General features: G+C 39.2%; 1 protein-coding gene across 2 annotated transcripts in view; it reads left to right on the forward strand.

The window, feature by feature from the left end:
• LOC150091434 (malonyl-CoA decarboxylase, mitochondrial-like) overlaps positions 1-19910 on the forward strand; it is a 118251-nt gene that overhangs the window by 20518 nt on the left and 77823 nt on the right. For both annotated transcript variants that reach the window (XM_090383896.1, XM_090383904.1), the window contains exon 3: positions 17179-17319. In XM_090383896.1, coding sequence (XP_090240022.1) covers positions 17179-17319 — 141 coding nt within the window. The remainder of the gene's footprint in view (positions 1-17178; positions 17320-19910) is intronic.

Below are 19910 nucleotides of genomic sequence, written 5' to 3' on the forward strand. Positions count from 1 at the left end.
AGTAGGGCAACAAAATTAGTGAATGGAACAAAGGGTTGAACAAAGGGAAGAAAGGCTTAAGTTTTGCAAATTACAGTGTCTGGAGACTAGGCACCTGTAAGGTGATCTGATTGAGGTGTGTAAAGTCTTGAATGGTTTGAGTATGCCCAATGCTGATGGGAATATTCCTCTTTCTCAGAATAATTGTCTGAGAGGGCATAAATTGAAATTGAGTTAAGACAGTTGTAGGATAGATGTGCGGAAGTTTGCCTTTAGACAGCGGGTGGTTGATTATTGGAACAAACTTTCATCTGTCATTGTAGAAGTTGATAGTAAATAGATTCAAGGCAGAACTTGCCAGGGCCTCTGCCTGGGTGTCTCCTTCTCTTCTCAGACAAGTATTCCTTTCTTTAATTCAGCCGCACCTCACCTATGGAATCATCTCATGGGGTACTACCAGCCAAGAAAACCTTGTGAGAATCAACTCTATTCTCAATCGATGCATTTGTTCAATTTTGAGCCTTCCCTGGAATGCATCGGTTAGTTCGAGATACAAGGAAGTGAGACTCCTAAGCATCTACCAGCTATTGCAGAAAGCCGAGGCGATCCTTGTTTACAATGCTATGAAGACAGCAGACTTTCCCCCTCTCTTCAGATCCTTTTTCATAACCACAGATGAAGAAGAAATATCATGCAATCTAAGAAATGAAGCCAACCTGAATATTCTGCTTTTCTGAAAAGTCATAGGTCAGAAAAGTATAAAGTACAGAGGTACTAAAACCTGGAACAAACTTCCTGCAAAAATCAAAAATGTCACTTCACTAAATCAATTCAAGAAACTACTAATTGAACAAATCACCAGGGATGTCTGATTCAAATTATCTTCCCCTCAACTCCTGGATTTTAAAAACACCAACATGGAAATAATGTACAAATGTTAAAGGAAGCAGTTGGCAAATAGTTTATAAATTTCTGTGCATGTATCTCATCATTTTTTTTTCTCTCCTCATTTAATTGTAAAAATGTTCAAATTATATTATAAGTAGTGATGCTTTTTGAAGTTTTCTATAAAGAAATGTACAAAACACTCCAATTTATTTATGTCTTTCCTGTTGCTAGTTATTTGGTTTTTAGCAGCATTAGCAACTAAGGCCATATTGCTCCGGGGATATGCGGTGGTCATTCCCTGACGTTTCCGCATCCTCTGTATTTAGTGGTCACGGGCTCGAACCCCGGTCTAATCAAGAAGCATGTGCTACACACTGCTGCTCCTGCCCACCTGGCTACGGAAGCACCTCTTTCCTGTTGAACATTACCTGTACAATTTCAGAACTGTACATTTTTCAATTGTATATTTGTATATTCATTATTTTTTAAGGGAACACCCCCTAAAAAGCCATTGGCTCATGTGTTCTCCCTCCCTTTTTGCTCTTATCTCCTCTCCCAGAAAAGTGTAACATAAAATAGGGATAAATAAATTATTATTATTATTATTATTATTATAGCTTGACAAACATTTGGAGCAAGTGGATGGGTGAAATAAGGGTTTGTTTTTTTTTTTTGTTTTTTTTTTTAGCTGATGCTATATAAGCTTTCTTTCTTGCATTATGTGCCCATGCTAATGCTAATTAAGGAATTGGTACGATATTTGAGATGTTGAAGCTGTTTCTGCAGGGCAAAGTTTTGCCATCTGGAAGGTGGAATGCAGTGTACTGTCCATCATCAAAACTATGGAAGGATTTCCAGTCAAGGGAAGAAGATTATTAATATACAAGAGGAAAAGAGTGAGAGAAAGAACTGAATCTGGGAACATCAGCATTAGTGGAGAAGATAGAAGACAGCATACCATCACCCACATTGAGTGGTCAGAGAGAAAACTGGTTACCCAATTACAAAAAACAGTTGGCAAACCATAAGATGGAAGCTTATTTAGAAGACCTTTATGCCAAACTTAATCAAAAGCCTTTGAAATGTCAAGAGCAACTGCTTAAGTTTCACCAAACTTTTCCATTGAATTTGTGTATAGATGGGTAGCAAACCCAATATATATCACCAGTGGATCAACACTGATGGAATCCATAATGGTGATCGTCAATCAAATGGAAGGTTTCAGCAGTTAATGAAGTTCGCCATTACTTTGGAAAGAGTAGAAATAATTGTAATTGAGCAATAATTGGATGGGGAGATTTGTTACCCTTTTTTAGAACTGGCTAGATATGAGCAAATTTTCAGGCAGAAGGGAAAACACAAGTGGAGTGAGAAAGTGTAAAAAGGTGACACAGAACAGAGTAAGCTCAGGAGCACAATGTAAAATACCATCAGAACCTGGGGCTTTCTTGTCATCAAGGCTGTTCTGAATTCTTCTGACATCCTTTTGATGAAAGACTGCAGGAGGCATTCGATTGAGTGTACTGGAAATGGTAGGATGTGGTTTACCAAGGTTATCATGATACAGGTTAGAAGACAAGTAGTAGGTCAGCTTTATCTTTAGCTGAGGTGGCAATAGAAACATCCAGTTTTTACAGTGATGGGAATAGAGGTGGACAAAAACTGTGGCCAATAGCTTTGCCAAGAGACCAGAATGCTCAACTACCATTTGGACAAGAAGCAAGTTTTCTACTATTAGCCTGTTCGAAATCTAGTTTGGACTGATTAATAACTGCTTTGCAGTTATTGAGAGCTTTGGTGTAAGCAGAAAATGAACCTTGAAATTTGAATACAAACCACTTGCGATATGCACCATTCTTACCTTGAATAGTACATTTAATGGAAAACCAAGGTTTAGATAAAATCAAGATTTTAAGGTGGAGTGAGGAATAAAGGATTTTATTCCTACAAGAATAAATTCACTGACGCAATATGAGTAAATGTTGTTACATCAGAGATTAAAAACGGTAATCCAACCAATGAAAAGAAGAAAAAAAAATCTCACAGATCATCCCATTTTACATTCTATAATGCAAATGACACAAAGTTGACAATGGTCATGAGAGAAAGGCTACATTGGGGAAGAGAGTATCATCAAGTTGTAATCTGAGATGCTGCTCACCTTGATCGTGTACTTGGAAGGGTTGTTTGTGAGAAAAAGATCTAAGAGTGTTGGCTGTGTGGTTTGAATTGTCTGGTATTCTTGTAAGTAAATGAACAGTCAGTGTAAATTATTAGTAATTGCAAAAGCCTCAGCATCTTGACCAGCTGGGTCTGTGTGTCTAGAAAATGGAAGCTGATTGGAGTTGTGAACATTAAAATCACCAAGGAAAATTACCTCTGTTAGAAAAGTTGAACTTAAGAAAGTCAAGTTTCAAAGAAAGGAAGTCAAAGAGTTCCAAGTGATCAGTGAAGTTGGGAGAATGATAGATGCAACAGATGAACTTGACAGAATCAGGTAGAGAGATTTTAAGCCAGAGAAGATTGAAAACGGTAGATTCCAAATGACTAATTCTCTGGCAGGGAATATCAGAGCAGAGATATGTACAAGTACCACCTTTGAAGCGAAAAGGAATGATACATCAAATAATTAGGACAACTGAGAATCCCAGTTATCATTTGAATCAACCGATCATTGGGATTCCGTCAGAAAAAAGTATGTGGGGCTTGGCAGACTGTAAGGAGAAATGGACATCATTGAGTTTGGAAGTGAGTCCATTTGAAATGAATGAAAAAATGTTTGGGAGGTTTAGTTCTTTTTGCACATAAGTTTGTTCTAATAGTTTGACTATTCGTGATATATTCAGTAGTAGGAAGAGGTGGAAAGACAATGTTGTATGAAGTAATGAAATTTTTGGATATGGCTTACACACAACAAGAATATACTCAGCTGTTTGACATAATGTGGCTTCGACAATGTCCCCTACATACACACTACTAGGACTCCCTCCAGTCACCATCTGGCAGAGTAGAGGCAGTGAGATTATACACTAGCTGATCTGGGAGCCTCCTAGAGAGTTACCAATCACTTTGTTCTGGTGGACTATCTAGGGGCCAGCCTACGAATACCATTTTGGAGCTATGCACATGAAATGTAAGGAAGATTTGATCTTGTCCCTCATAACTACATCAGTCATACTGCATGATGGAAGAGATGGGGGGTTGCTGTTGCTTTTCCCTGGAGACTAAATGTGAGTTCCACTTCAAGCCTCCAATAAGCAAAGTGGTGGTTGCACTGATTAATGAGAGTCATTTACTACCTAGTGGTAGATGACCCATCTACACCTTGTGGCAAGTCACAGCACCTCAATGAGCAAATAATACCGGATTACCTCAATAACAAAGAAGTAACAATAGATATCATCTGCCAAGCCATTTACTGTGCCTCTGTACCAGCCACCAGGATGAATGAAAGAAAACCAGATAACAATGGAATACAAAACGTAAAGGCAAGGAACCATCAGAAAAGGAGGGGAAAGGAGACTATAGCACAGATTTGAAGAGCTAAGGGTGAAGATAGGCCAACCTATATCAACTGGGTAACAGAAGTAAGAAGCTGATCAGGAAAGTGAAGACCATCCAAGAAAAATAACATCCACAGCAAACACGAGACCCATAATAAGAGAATTGAAGAATACCTGGACACCCTCCAGCAGAACCTCTTTGTACTCAGTAAGAGACTTTGCCCATATAGGGAGAGTGCCCAGAGGAAGTCAGACAACTGGATATTTGAAGAAAACCAGAGAGCCTTCTACCAGAACTTTGGACAACAGGAGGAGGGCAATGGATCCCCTGACCAGAAAGCACGCGAGGAGTTCTGGGGTAACCTGTGGGATATTCAGAAGAAGTAAAACAGTCAATCAGTAGTCCCATAACTGGTGAACCCCAGAATACAAAGCATCCTAACTACTGGTACAAAAAATTCAGCTGCACATACAGAGACACATAGCACAGCAGTTTACCCAGATGATAACACACCCTTACACAATCCCTGAGTCTCTGACTCAAGGAATCACCTACCTGAAGGCTAAGGACAAAGACACCACAAACCTGGCAAAATACAGACCAATTACCTGTCTTCCAACAATGTACAAGATCCTGATCAGCTGCATAATTAAGAAGGTACCAGACCACTTGGAGAGCCAGAATGGCATGGTCGAACAGCAGAAGGGATGTAAGCAGATGAGCAAAGAATGCAAGGAGCAATTGACCATTGATGTGCCGTTTAGAGAGCAAGTCTACAAGAAACACTGCAACATATACATGGCCTACATTTACAATTGCAAGGCCTGCAACTCCATTCCCCATAGCTGGCTGATAGAGATGCTGAAGATGTACAGAGTCAATCTGACACTGGCACACTTCCTAGACGCAACTGTGGCAAAATGAACCAAGAGCTGCCAACATTACCCAAAGTTGGTTCTCAAGAGACTGCCCATATCCCAGAAAGTAGGAGGAAGGGGATTGGTTGGCCTTATTGCACAAGGGAAGAAAGCAATTAAGAACCTGCGGGATTACTTTCAGGGAAGCACAGCAGCAATCTACCAAGCCACAAGAAAGATAGACAAATGGCACACAAAACTCAACCTTAACAAGAAGAACCTACTCACACAGACAGAAGAAACAAGGACAAAAAGATGGGCAAAGAAGGCAGAAACTACAACGACCTCCATCAAGAGTACATAAATAAGATGGATTCCATGCATGGCTCATTAATGGAAGGCTCTTCCTTGAGACCGAAGGATTCATGCTTGCCATTCAAGACCAGGTAATTAACACCAGGGACTATGAGAAATACATTGCCAAGGGCCCTGGAGTGACAGGTGACACATGTTGACAATGCCACCTGGCCCCAGAAATAATCCAGCACATCACCACAGGAGAAACACCCAGATGGAGTACACTTACAGACATGACCAGGTTGCCAGGATAATATGTCAGAAGCTAGAGAAAAAATGCCGGTTGATCAAAGAAAGTGTACTGTATTGTAAGTATGAACCTCAGGCCATACTAGAGACCCCTTCTCACAAATTATACTGGGACTGTGCCATAATAATGGACAAGACAATCCCGTACAACAGACCAGACATAACCCTCATCAAAAAAGAAGGAAAAGCCTACCTACCTACCTGATTGACATGGTGGTGCCCAACACCAGCAACCTCCATAAAGCCTATGAGGAAAAGATCAGGAAGTACACAGACCTAGGACAGGAACTCAAAGAAATGTGCTTGTGGAACAAGTAATGACCATCCTGTTCACCGTGTCAACCACCAGCATGGTGCCAAAGAACCTCCATAAGAACCTAACAGCAGTAGCCTCCCAGAGAACACTTACATGGAACTCCAGAAAGCAATGATCCTTAACACCTGTAGGATAGTAAGAGAGTTCCTCAACCAACAGTAATAACAACAATAGTAGTAACCAGACACAACCAACCACCACTTGGTAGCAGTACCTGTGTCAGGGCAGAAAAATCCCACAAAGGATAAAGAGTTTTTATAATAATAATAATAACATAATAATAATAATAATGATAAATAAATAACTCAAAAATAACAAAAATATAAAGAATTTATAAAAAAAGTAAACAAGAAAATTGATTAAATATGTGCTTATTAAAAATTATCCAGTTGACCTTTGAATTTTCTCTAGTTATCAGCCTCAGCCATCCATGGAAACAACCAATTCCAGTAATCAGCAACTTTCTGGCTAAAAGATAACTTCCTGGAATCCAGTCTAAACTTTTTCCCTGTAATTATTATTTCCTCTCAAAGCCTTTTAAACTTTTGTCTTGTCCCCTCCAAGGTGTCTGGTTCTGGTTGCCATGATTTGTAGCCCACATAAAGTCTTTTCTCATACTGTTGCCCTTTTACAGATATCAACATGTGGGTTGCCTGACTTTGGACACTCTCAGAAAAAGCTCATTATCTTTGAGTGTATAGTTTGAAGCTGAGAGGCAGAACATACTTGTTGACATTAGAATTGAATTTTTGTAGAGTGTAACGGTTTTCAGGAAATATGTGAAGGAAGGTTGTTCCAGAAAATAGAAGTACAGTAAGTCCTCATATAACACCTGTTTACACTACATGAATTCGATCATACATGATTTATAAATTGGGGAATGATATCGAATATAACACGAACCAAATTCGCTTATACACGATTCGCCTTTGTGTTTACAATAAATGGCAGTCGAACGTGGAATCACCCCAACTGAATGCAACATGACAGGAATGAAGAGAAGATTCTGAAAATGTATTTATGTTTTTTATATCAGTGAAGAGGAAACACATTTCACCATAATAACGTAAAAACCCACACAATTTCAGCTATCGGTATTATTGCAAATGCAATTAGATCGAGTTCACTACCAACTGGAAATGCAACTGGAAATTGTTTTTATTGTTTTATGGTAGTAACCCCCAGAAATGTCCTTTAGTAAAATGTGAGCTAGTGAGGTGTTCATAGTGTGTCTCTGCCTTTACGGTGTTGTTTATTCAGTTGCTACATGCGAGCAGCTTTGTTTATGTGTATCAAGTGTGCCTCCTCGTTTTGTAATTGTGCTTTATTCCCTAAAAATGAGTAAAATACTTAAAAGGTGTGAAAAGGAAGCATCCTGATGAAGACTACAGATTCAGAGAGAAAAAGAAAAGCAATATCGATAAACAGAGGCAGACTGGGTCAAAAATTCTTATCCGGGAAAATTTGTAGTGACCTCATACTAGCATTTATGGCCAAAATCACACTGGCCTCTGGCCCACTGGGGTTTCCCCGGTAAGGCTTATGGCCAGTCCGCCTCTGTCCATAGAGAAAAAATATGAAATTGTGAAACGCTTTGAGCGAAATGAAAGACCATGTGATATTGCACGTGCTACAGGCTTAAATGAAGCAATGCCGAGAATTACAAAGAATGCAGAGAAAATAAAAACAACTTTCATAGCAGGAACAACTCAAAGTGTAATTAAAATCCATTAGATTAAGACACAAAGAATTGGAAGAGATGGGACGGTTGTCATCTGTTTGGATAGAAAATCAAACAGAAAAAGAGTTTGCTTACGATAGAAGCAAAAGCATTAGCAATATTTTATTGCGTAATAGTCGTAATAAAATACGTAAGTATTTTATTACGATAATTTATTGTGTTTGGTAATGTTTTGGTTACAAATGTGTGTTCAATCTTGTGTGGTTGGCACCTAACCCTATTTTTCCCATAGGGCCTGTTGTTTATATTGCACGATTTTTCACTGCACGAGGGTTTCTAGGAACACAACTATCGTGCTATACAAGGACTGACTGTAGAAGGAATAAATGAGCAAAAGTTGGCTCTGTGAGTTTACAGTTGGACATGTGACTGTTTCCAGCATGTGTTCAAACTAGTTTGGAAGAGTGGGAGAATTACAGGTGCTAATTCAGAAGAACAGTGCCTTGGAAAAATCTGTAGGAAATGCATGCTGCAGGAACTGATCATCTATGAAACAGAGATTGCAGAGACTTTGTAAGAGACAGATCATTAATTAACCTGACCATCCTCTTTTGAATGGAGTCAAGAAGCCTGAGACAGCTGTTACCAATCCAGATATGAGAACAGTATTTCATGGTAAGGTGAATTTGAAATTTATACAGAATGAACAGTTGTTTAGACAGAGAGTAACACCAAGAGGAAAAAAAGAAAACCCAGTTTTTTTGATGTAGAGGAAGCAGTATTTTTGATGTGCTTATGCTAAGAGAGATTAGAAGTTGGGGTAATCTCTAACACAGATATGTGATCTTGGCATGAAACCGTAGTAGTAGTAGTGGTGGCATGTGATGCAAGAAAGCAAGTATATGAGCTTATGCAGCATCAGCCAAAAAAAAAAAATCACACCATTCCCTCCAAATGCCTGTCCAGTTGCTCCTTAAATTTATTTCACCTGTCAACTTCCACAACGAAAGATGTAAGTTTGTTCCAGCAATTAACCACCCGCTGGCTAAAGGCAAATTTCCGCACATCTATTCTACATCTGTCTTTTCTTAATTTGAATTTATGCCCTCTTAGGTTCGTAATCTGAACACGTGGAAGGATCCCATCAGAATTCAGCGTGCTCAACCCATTCAAGGCCTTATATAAATCAATCAGATCACCGCGCAGGTGCTTAGTCTCCAGCCACTGCAATTTGCAGAACTTAAGCCTCTCTTGGTAAGAGGATCCCTTCATTCCCCTCACCAATCTTGTTGCCCTTCTCTGTACATGCTCAAGTAAATCTACATCCTTCCTAAAATGAGGCCTCCAGACCTGTACGCAGTACTCAAGGCATGGCCTGACCATTGCCTTATACAGAGGGACAATCACCTCCTTCTCCCTGCTAGCAAAATTCCTATATATCATTGACAAAACCCCATGACCTGCCCTGGCAGCCTGTCTGCATTGCTCAGAAAACTTCATATCTGACTTCACAATTACTCCCAGGTCTTTTTCATTTTCTACCACCATAAGTGTAGTACCACACAGTTGGTACGTTTCTCTGGGGTTACTTCTACCCATATGCAGTACTTTGCATTTGTCAAGGTTAAACTTCAGTTGCCACTTCTTAGCCCATCTGCCCAAATTATCTAGATCCTGTTGCAGTAGCACACTGCCATTACTGTCGTTAACAACCCTGCCAACCTTTGTATCATCTGCAAACTTCGACATTAAGCCTGATATACCTTCATCGATATCATTGATAAATATACAAAATAACAGTGGACCCAACACCGAATCCTGTTGGACTCCACTAATAACATTAGTCCACGAAGAGCAGCACCCATTGATTACCAACCTCTGTCTTCTCCCACTTAACCATCCTTTTATCCATTGTAGCAACTTACCCATAATACCATTCTGCTCCAATTTGTACAATAGTCTTCCATGCGCAAAACTGTCAAAAGCTTTCCTGAAATCCAAATGTATGATATCAAAATTATTTTTTGCATCCAGTCCTTTGTAACCACATCATAATATCCTATCAAATTTGTCAGACAAGACTTTCCCTTAACAAACCCATGCTGTGTCTGAATTATTGCTGCAGACTTGTCTAGATGATCCTGCAATGCATCTTTAACCAGTGACTCCATTATTTTACCCGGAACAGAAGTTAAACTAACTGGTCTGTAATTACTCGTGTCAACATTCGATTCCCCTTTGTGATTTGGGGATACATTTTCACATCTCCAGTCCCGGGGACACCCCCTGAATCCAAGTATGCTCTCATAATTATGGCTAAGGGTTTGTTTGTTGCTTTGCCGCCTCCTTTAATATAACTGGATAGATCCCATCCACCCCCAGGTGCTTTTCTTATGTTTAACTTCAACAATTTCTCCTCCACTTTGCTTTCAGTTATTACAAAATCATTAAGTATCCTGCTACAATTTGATAACCTTCTGCCATTTTCAAACCTTAATAATTCCTCGTGTGTGAATGTACATGCAAAATACTCATTCAGTTTGTTTGCTATCTGAGCAGGATCATCAACAGTCGAACCATCGATGTCAAGTGGACCACTCAGATTCATCCCCTTCCTTTTAGAGTTTATATAAGTAAAGAAATCCTTGCTGTTTTTCTTAGCATCTTTTGCCAAGGATTTCTCGTAATCTGCCTTCGCCTGCCTAACCTCCTTTGTGACATGATTACAGACTAGCTTATATCTGCCATAGGCTTCTGAGTTGCTTGATAATTTATATGCATCCCATGCATTTTTCTTCTCTGCTACGAGTCTCATTAGTTCATTAGATAACCATTTAGGCCTAAACCTTGAACAATATTTCTTAATAGGTATGAAACTTTTAGTAGCATCCACGATTAATTCCTTGAATGCTTCCCACTTAGAATTTACTGTTGGTAACATTGTCAGTTGATCCCACTGTCGGAGACCACTGTACTCACCTTTACGGAAGCAAAAACCCTTTCCTTTACCCCTGATGGTAATTAAATCTTTAAGTAAATCCCACATCAGTACACTGTGATCACTGCCACTTAGTGGTTCCTCTATCTGCAAATTCTTAATACACAAATGATCACTGCTGATAACCAGATCAAGAGTATTACTTTCTCTGATTGCCTCTCGAACATGCTGCTGCAGAAAACAATCATCCAATAAATCCACAAAAGTCTGACTAGTGTGTGTGAGTGACCAACCCACAAGTTCCAGTCAATAACTGGGAAGTTAAAATCCCCCATTATAAGACATTCCGATTTACTAGCCCACTCTATTTCTCTGTACAATTGTTCATTGTACTCATTCGAGTCATTAGGCCTGTAACACACTCCTACTCTTATTTTTGCTTTCGCAGTGCTTATGTCACATCAAACTGGGCACCTCCGTAGCCAGGTGGGAAGGAGCAGCAGTGTGTAGCACACACTTCTTGATTAGACCAGGGTTCGAGCCTGTCACCACCAAATACGGAGGATGTGGAAAGGTCAGGGAATGACCACCGCATATCCCGGAGCAATATGGCCTTAGTTGCTAATGCTCCTAAAATCCAAATACCAAACCAACCAAACATCAAACTGACTCAACAGTGCACTGTTCATCTATATCAACTGGATGCACTTCTTTTGATTTTATGTTTTTTTTAATTAACAGCATAACACCTCCTCCCTTTCTATCCTGTCTATCCTTTCTGTACACATTGTACTCCCCAAATTCCAGTTCAGCATTCCTTATATCTGTGCGACACTACATCTCTGCTATCCCAACATTATCCGACTTTGATGTCTTGACCAACACTTCAAATTCATCAAATTTATTTACTATACTTCTAGCATTAGTATACATGCTCCTACTCCTATTCCTAGTTAGCCTAACACATCCCATATACCCACCTATTTCAGGATGACTGCCATCCGTCCCTGAAACCCCCAACACCCCATGCTCCAGGTTGCTACTTATTCTAATAGAAGTTGTGCAAGAATCACCTTCACCTCTGCCTTCAGGTACTATTAAACTATTAGTCCTTGTATCCCCCCAAGCTATCAGTTTTCCGACCCACCTAACACTGCCTCGATAGCATCAGCAAATATTCTTGCACCCTTTCTATTTAAGTGTATCCCATCCCTATAGAAGCAGTCTCTCCTATTAACAAGTACAGTCCAGGCTGAAAAAAATTCTACCCCTTGAGCCTTGCATATTCTTTCTAGGGCCGAATTGATCGACAAGGCTCTCGTCATATACTCCCTTCTATCGTGTCTGGGCAGAATTGCAGACACTTTCAAATTCAACCCTAATTCTCGGCTTTTGTTCAACAGTGACCTGTACTTGTTAATTCTGCCAGTCTCCTACTCTTAATATCATTAGTGCCAACGTGTACAACTATATCACCTTTTGTGCCCTTAAAAGATGATATCGCTCTACAACGTCATCAACCTTTGCCAGGGGCAAAGGTTGATGACATTGTGTCCCAAACACTACAAAGCATGTTTCCCGTTTCCCTGACAATAGAGTCGCCAACAACTATTAGTTCCTGTGGGACCAGCGCATTCTGCTTTAGGGGTTGCTGCTGTGTTGCGTGATGACCAAGTGCAAGCTCTGGCGTTGATGTGGGCAGCTGAGAGCTTGATGGGCCCCTCACTTTAAATCCTTCGAGGGCATCCACCCTGTCCTTCAAGCTCTCATATAGGCCCATAACAACGCTGAGTTGTCGCCTGATTTTGTTACACTCCTTGCGTCTCGCACACACAAAGACATCCCCCATGGCAATATAATGTTCCATTCCAGAGAGTTCGGCAAACATTTCACAAGTCGCACATTTTTTTAGGCTCTGATGCGTTGGAGAATCGCCCCCCTCAGTTCTCCCCCGAGTCACAGCACTCCTGCCACTTTTTGCCCATTGCTTTGCTGCTCTAGTTTGGGGCATGATATTATAGTGTGTCATCAAAGATCAGCATAGGAGCAGTAGACTCTTTTTTTTTTTTTTTTTTTTTTGCAAGAAGTAAAACAGGACTGACATTTAGAATGATTGAAGTTAACTAAGTTTTCTTTATTCCGTTGGAGAATTACCTAGAGATCAGCATTTAATATTGAGGTGAATATTTTTGAAGTTGAAGCTCTTTGTGCAGGGTAAGATTTCTTTAACTTTCTTTCTTGGTATGCAGAATACAGTGTGATGTCATCAGCGAAACTATGTATAGGATTTCCAGTTGGTGGAAGAAGGTTGTTAATACAGAATCGGAAAGGAGTGGGTGAAAGAACAGAACCTTGAGGAACACCAGCATTAGTGAAGTTAGAAGACAGGCAGTTATTTAACATCACCAATAGGGAGAAGTCAGAGAGAAAACCAGATACACAATTGCAAAAAACAATTAGGAATGTCAAATCTTAGGAACATCAAGAGCAGTAGTTTCACCAAACTTTTCCATCAAACTTCTAGAAAATGACTAACCTAAACCAATGTGTCACTAGTGTATTAACACTGACAGAATCCAATGTGTCGATTATTGATTTACTCATTACTCATTATTATCTCATGATTTCTCATGAGATAATAATGAGTAATGAGATAATAATTAGAAAGGAGGGATTTGTCACCATGTTTAGGAACTGGCTGGATATGAGCAAATTTTCAAGCAGAATGAAAAATACCTCAGTGGAATAAGAAAGTGTAAAAAGGCAACACGGAACAGGGGCAAGCTGAGGAGCTTAGGTTTTGAAAACAAGTGGAGATGTGTCCTGAGGTCCTGGAATTCTAATATCCTTCTGTTGGAAGACCACTGGAGGCATTGTTCAGTGTATTGGGTTTGGTAGGAAGTAGTTTATTAAGATTGTTGATGTAAGAGTTAGAAGAAAAGGATGCGAGACATGTAATCTCTTATGTAGGACAGCTCCCAAACACTACAGAAACTGCATAAAGGCCAGAAATGTGTGTGTGTAGTGCTATGTTTGTGCTGTGCATGTGTTATGTTGTTTAGTTGTTTCTGGCTATTTTATTATCAGGAAGCAACAAGCACTTGCAGAAGATTAAATTTTTCTTTGGAGTCCAAGAGAGATGATTCATTATCTGGTGAACATGGTTGACACACAGCAGAATGAGGCTGACAAAGATTCAAGTAATATGTACTGGTGAAAATAACATATTGCCAGTCTTCTGAGCTTGCCACAGTTACAGAGGGGAGAATCAGACAGATTAAACATAGCAAGTTTAGTACAAAGGGAACCATGACTAGTTAGAAGAAAGAGTATAGAGAGTTGGACAGAACCATTTTAGAACAGACTTTTGTAAAGCAAAAGACACAGGATGCTAGTAAGTTGGCTTTATTTTTAGCTGAGGCTGCAACGGAACTATCAGGTTGTATCAGAGATAGGAATATGGATGGACAGAAGTTGCAGCCAATAGGCTTTGGCTGCAATCAATTAATCAACCCAAAATCAAGTTTGGGTTGATTAATAACTGTTTTTCAATTTCTGGAAGCTTTAATATAGACAGAAAATTAAGCGGAGATTTGGATACAAGTCAGTTTCAATATACTGCATTCTTATCTTGAACAGTTGCATTCTTATCTTGACCAGCCTTAGCACATTTATTGGAAAACCAAGGGACAAAGGACAAGGGAAGGGATAAGGGGCAAGATTTTAGGATATAATGTAGAATAAAGGATTTCATCTCTACAAGAGTAATTTCACTGACATAATTTGATCTGAGCAAACATTGAGATCAGAAGATTTAAAACAGTAATCCAAACGGAAAAAACAATATAAATCATTCAAAGTCATCCATTTCTCATTCCTGGAATGTCAAATGGCACATTGCTGAAATTAGCCATGATTAAGGGACTTCAATGGAAAAGAGACCATCACCAAGTTGTGATCTGAGGTTTCCGGAGAACTGTGTTGACTGTGTGCTTTGAAAGTTTGTTGGTGAAAGAAAAATATCAGGAATGTTGGGTTTGTGGTTATGGCTGTCTAGTATTCTGGTAGATAAATGAACAAGCTGTCTGAGTTCATTAGTAATTACAAAATCCACGGCTTCTTTATCGGCTGGGTCTGTGTAACTAGAAAACTGAAGCTATCTGAAGTTGTGAACATTAAAATCACCAAAGAAAATTACCTCACTGTTAGGAAAATTATACTGGAGAAAGTCAAGTTTGAGAGAAAGGAAGTCAGAGAGTTCTGACTGATTAGTGGAGTTAGAAGAACGATAGAGACAACAGATGAATTTTACAGAGTAGGAAAGAAAGATTTTAAGACAGAGGACACCAAAAAGAGAATCTAAATTAGGTTATTGTTGTTGGGTTTTTAGGTGCATCTTGTAACATTGGGTATTACGTCTGTAAAAGTGTGTTCATCTGTTGAAAAATCTGAAATTACTTCTGGGAAAGAGGGGGGAACCTTACTTCATCCACTTGGGATTGGCTAACAGCCAGAATTGAAGAAGACTTTATAAGTTTCTCTGGCCTATGGTGGGATTTGACTTCAAACCTCTCCAAAGAATTGACAAATGGTAAAACCCCTATACTGTTCTGGAGGACTTTCAAATTAGGAAAGTCTTTGAAAAGGAATATCAGAGTGGTCATATTTGCATGTACCATCTTTAAAACAGAAGGAATCATAGACTGAATAATTAGAGCAATCAGTAGCGCTGTGACCCTATATACTGCTAGTAGGCAAAATAAAGTTTGCCACCTTAAATGTTGAATACTAATAAACATTAACCAAACAGAAAGTAATGTCAAAAAAAATTTTGTCACCCTCCTGAGCTCATAGACAATGCCTACCTCACCTACCAACTTGAGGTGTCCCTAAGGGTAATGCAGATGAGAAGTGATTGAGGAAGTCAATAATTGGAATTCTGTCAGAAAAAGTAATGGTAACATCATATACTTAGATTTCAGTATAACTTTTTATACTATTCCAAGACAAGTTAATCAGGACAAGACAAGGCATTTGGGTTGAAAAGTGCCAATCAAGGTTTAACATTGATAGATACAAAGTACAATCAAGTACCTTGTACCTTGATAGATACAAGGTACTTCATTTGGGTAGCAATAATCTCAGAATAGCACACTAATTCAGTGGTACACTCAAGTATTTGAGAATGATTATGACTTGGAAGTAATTGAGCAGACCAATATGAAGTTTTCTGAGAAGTGCAGGCAAGCTGCTAGGACAGCTCATAGGAATTTTGCTAGCAGGGGCAAAGTGGTGATTATCTTGTTGTATAAGACAATGGTTAGGATGAATTTCGAGTATTGCATACAACTTTAAAAGCCTCAGTTTAGGAAGGGTGTAAACTGTTGCAACAAGTGCTGAGAAGAGCAGGACCATTCCTGGGTTTATATATTCCTATGTGTCAGTTTAAAAATACATTCTTTTATTGCAGAAAGTTCATTATAAAAAAAATTAAATTTTGCCTTCATGTAATCTTAAATTGTACTTAAAAGTAATTTTAAGTGTAATTTATGATTGTACTCAAAATTACTTTTATCACTACTTGCATGTTGATTATGAAATTCCCACTCATCTGAAATGGTCCTGGAGAAGAATCCCAAGATTAAGGGTATAAAAAGGGTACTCCTATCAAGGTACTTGGTAAGAATACCCTTTTCTAAGAGAAATTCTGTGTCAATTCTATGTCAGAAATGAACTTTTTGTTCTTCTAATGCCGACAACTTTGGATAATTGGAAGGAAAGCATAAAGGAGTGTAGGAAACAGAATACTTCATTGATGGCTGCAGCACTGCAAAAGGAATACATGTTGAACATGAATAGATAAAAAATCCTTTTGGTTTTTCTTTATTAGTATTTCATAAAGAAATTTTAAAATCTGAAAGATTATACTACTTACAGTTGATCTTCTCATTTATATATGTTAATTCATTATACATACTCAGCAATATACACTCTCAGTCCTCATCTTTTCTCAAAATTATGAATCATTTAATATTAAATGAGAGGGAAAATACACAGTAGAAATTTTGCTAGGCACCGTAGTGATTTCTGTCCCTCCCCACTTCTCTCCTCCATACACCAGATTCTTGGATGGATTACTGTTTTTTTATTCCAAAGCATCTGTTTAGTAACCTGTCCCTTTAGATCTAGTATATTTCACAATATTTTTTGTAGTAACCATATTTTAAAATAATTTTAGTGAATGTGATAACTTCATGCGAATATATAAATTTGAAATCCAGCCCAAACATGATTGAATAGAATTTTCTTCTATATTTATTTAATATAATGTATTATATTAAATATATATAATATTTATCTAATTATGTATTAATAGAACTCTTGTTGTGTTTCTTAACTATATTTACAGTCAAAAGCTCATCAGTTCTGCATGCAATACCACAACCTTAAAAATGAAGAAAAGCATATGATTGTTAAACACCTGGCACAGAATTACCATGTAGACCATTTTAATATCAAAAAAGCTGCTCAATCTGTCATCCATCCCGAGGTATTTAAATACTATTTCATGTATATCAGAATATTTATCTTATATGACTATTTCTTTAATTAATTGTTAAATATTGAGGTGGAGGTATTTGGTGAAATGGGTTTGTGAAATGTACCATGTATTTTGACACTAGTTGGTTGAAAACTATTTCTCTGTATTGGTTTAAAAAAAGTTTGTTCCTTTCTCTCTCCTTATGCTCAAGCATACATTATAGTTTCTGTTGTAGGAATGGAGTGGAGAGAAAGAAATCTATAATTAATTCTCATATCCAGGAAGTCATTTGTAATCCCAAAATCTATTATATCATTGACAGTGGCAACTTTACCAAACCCAAATCGTTTTAGCAAAACCATTTAATAAAATGAAACATTTTGATTATTATAAGGCTATATATATTGTCATCGATTTGGGATCTTTCCTCCAGAATAGTGGTGTCCCTTCTCTGTGAAAGAACTGCATTGCAGTATTAGCCATATACAGACTAAAAAAATGTGTATGAAGGTTGTACCGAAAGCAGTGCCTTCTCTGTGAAAGAACTGCATTGCAGTATTACTGTTCAAATTGGAGCAGTATGGTATTAAGGGTAAGTTGCTACAATGGATAAAAGGGTGGTTGAGTGGGAATTGTAATCAGTGTATGCTGCTCTTTGTGGACTACCGTTATTAGTGGAGTCCCACAGGGTTCGGTGTTGGGCCCACTGTTGTTTTGTATATTTATCAATGTTATTGATGAAGGTACATCAGGCTTAATGTCGAAGTTTGCAGATGATACAAAGGTTGGCAGGGTTGTTAATGACAGTAATGGCAGTGTGCTACTGCAACAGGATTTAGAAAATTTGGGCAGATGGGCTGAGAAGTGGCAACTGAAGTTTAACATTGACAAATGCAAAGTACTGCATATGGGTAACCCCAGAGAAATGTACCAACTGTGTGGTACTACAATTTGGTGGTAGAAAATGAGGGAGACCTGGGAGTAATTATGCAGTCAGATATGAAATTTTCTGAGCAGTGCAAACAGGCTGTCAGAGCAGGTCATGGGGTATTGTCAATGATATAAAGTGTAAAGTAAAGTGTAAAGTGTGTTTAGGGTCAAACGGTACCAGGGGTTTCCCCCATCTCCGCATAGTTTACATTGTAGGTGAACCAGTTTACTGGAAAAGCCAGAGATTTAAAAGTGTATGGACTTTGTATATGTGTGATGCCTTGTACCGTTGTTCATCTGGTCATTTAGCCACCAGACCCCTACTGAGGCCCGACGTTGTCCCACTTTCGCCCCGTGGAGGCAGACCAGGTATCCACTAGAATATAGTTCACTCTGGCAGGTCCTGCCACCTAATTTCCTGAGATTTCAGTGGCTAGGACCTAAAAAAAAAATAAAAATAAAAAATAAAAATAAAAAAAAAAATAAATAAATAAAAAATAAAAAAATAAATAAATAAAAATGTGATCACGTTGAGGAGGAAGCGCTAGGAGGTCAAAAGAAATGGTGGGCGAAATTGATTTTCAGTTGTGGAATTTAGATTGTGTGGGGCGTTCACTAGTGTGCAGGTAGAGTGGGGAGGGAGACTGAAGACTGGGGGGGAGATAGATAGAAGTATGGAGCCGATAGGGAAGACAACTCCAGTTTACAGTGGGGCATGCCCATGCCCCACCAGAAAGAAAAGAAGGGGTGGCGAGAAGGGGAGGTGACAGCAGGGCTGTCCCCTCATCCCCCGCCAGGGAAGGGTTGAAAGTAGGCCAGGCAAGGGAGCTGGCCTATTCGCCAACAGGGCATACATGTGGGGTGGTTTCAGTCGGGCGCCAAGGCGTCAGGGCTACCCCATTTGGTATTCCCAGGAGTGGAGTGAAGATATCTCTGTCCAGGTTTTCAGTCCAGGTCTGTCTGACATTTGTGCAGATCATGCTTGGTCTTTTATTAAGTAGTTACTCGTGGGATCCAGGTCCGTCCACTGGTGGATATTCAGTAGGATAGGCTTCAGTCACAGTCAGGGTGGACTCCCGAAGGTCCGATTGTAGTCAATGCGTTTGGTTAACAGTTCTCAAATTGAATCGGTGTCCTCCATCGGTCAGTATTTGGGAGAGTGCAGTTCAGCAACAGTCGAGTTTTATCTTCGTTCATCATTTGTTGTGATTGTTGTTGTATTTATCCTAGTTGTCCTAGGTTTTCCGGCAAAGGAAGAGTCTGGCGTCTTACAAAGAGGCACTGAGCAAAGTTAGTTAGGGCATTGTAGGTTCCCTCATCCTCCAGTAGGTAGTGCTCCTGATTTTTGGGGTTGAACTGGACTTGTGTGATGAGGTGTCCACGCAGATCTTCGTACAGTTCACACTCATGTAGTAGGTGGTCCCAGGTCTCGAGGGAACCACATGCGCAGGCTGGGTTATCTGTCAGTCCAAAGAGGTTTAGCTTGTGGCGGATAGCTCCATGTCCTGTGAGAAGGTAGGTGACGTGGAGACCAGGGCAGAGCCATGTCGGATATTTTGGGTACACCTTTTGCAAGTTCGGAAAGAACCTTCGTGTGATGTCGCCTTTGTCAGAAATCGTCCAGCGTTGTTGCCATATCGATGTCAAGTACATTTGCAGCCTGAATTTCT

The sequence above is a fragment of the Mastigoproctus giganteus genome, chromosome 1, assembly GCF_048544385.1.
Source record: "Mastigoproctus giganteus isolate SK-2022 chromosome 1, ASM4854438v1, whole genome shotgun sequence".
NCBI lineage: Eukaryota > Metazoa > Arthropoda > Arachnida > Uropygi > Thelyphonidae > Mastigoproctus > Mastigoproctus giganteus.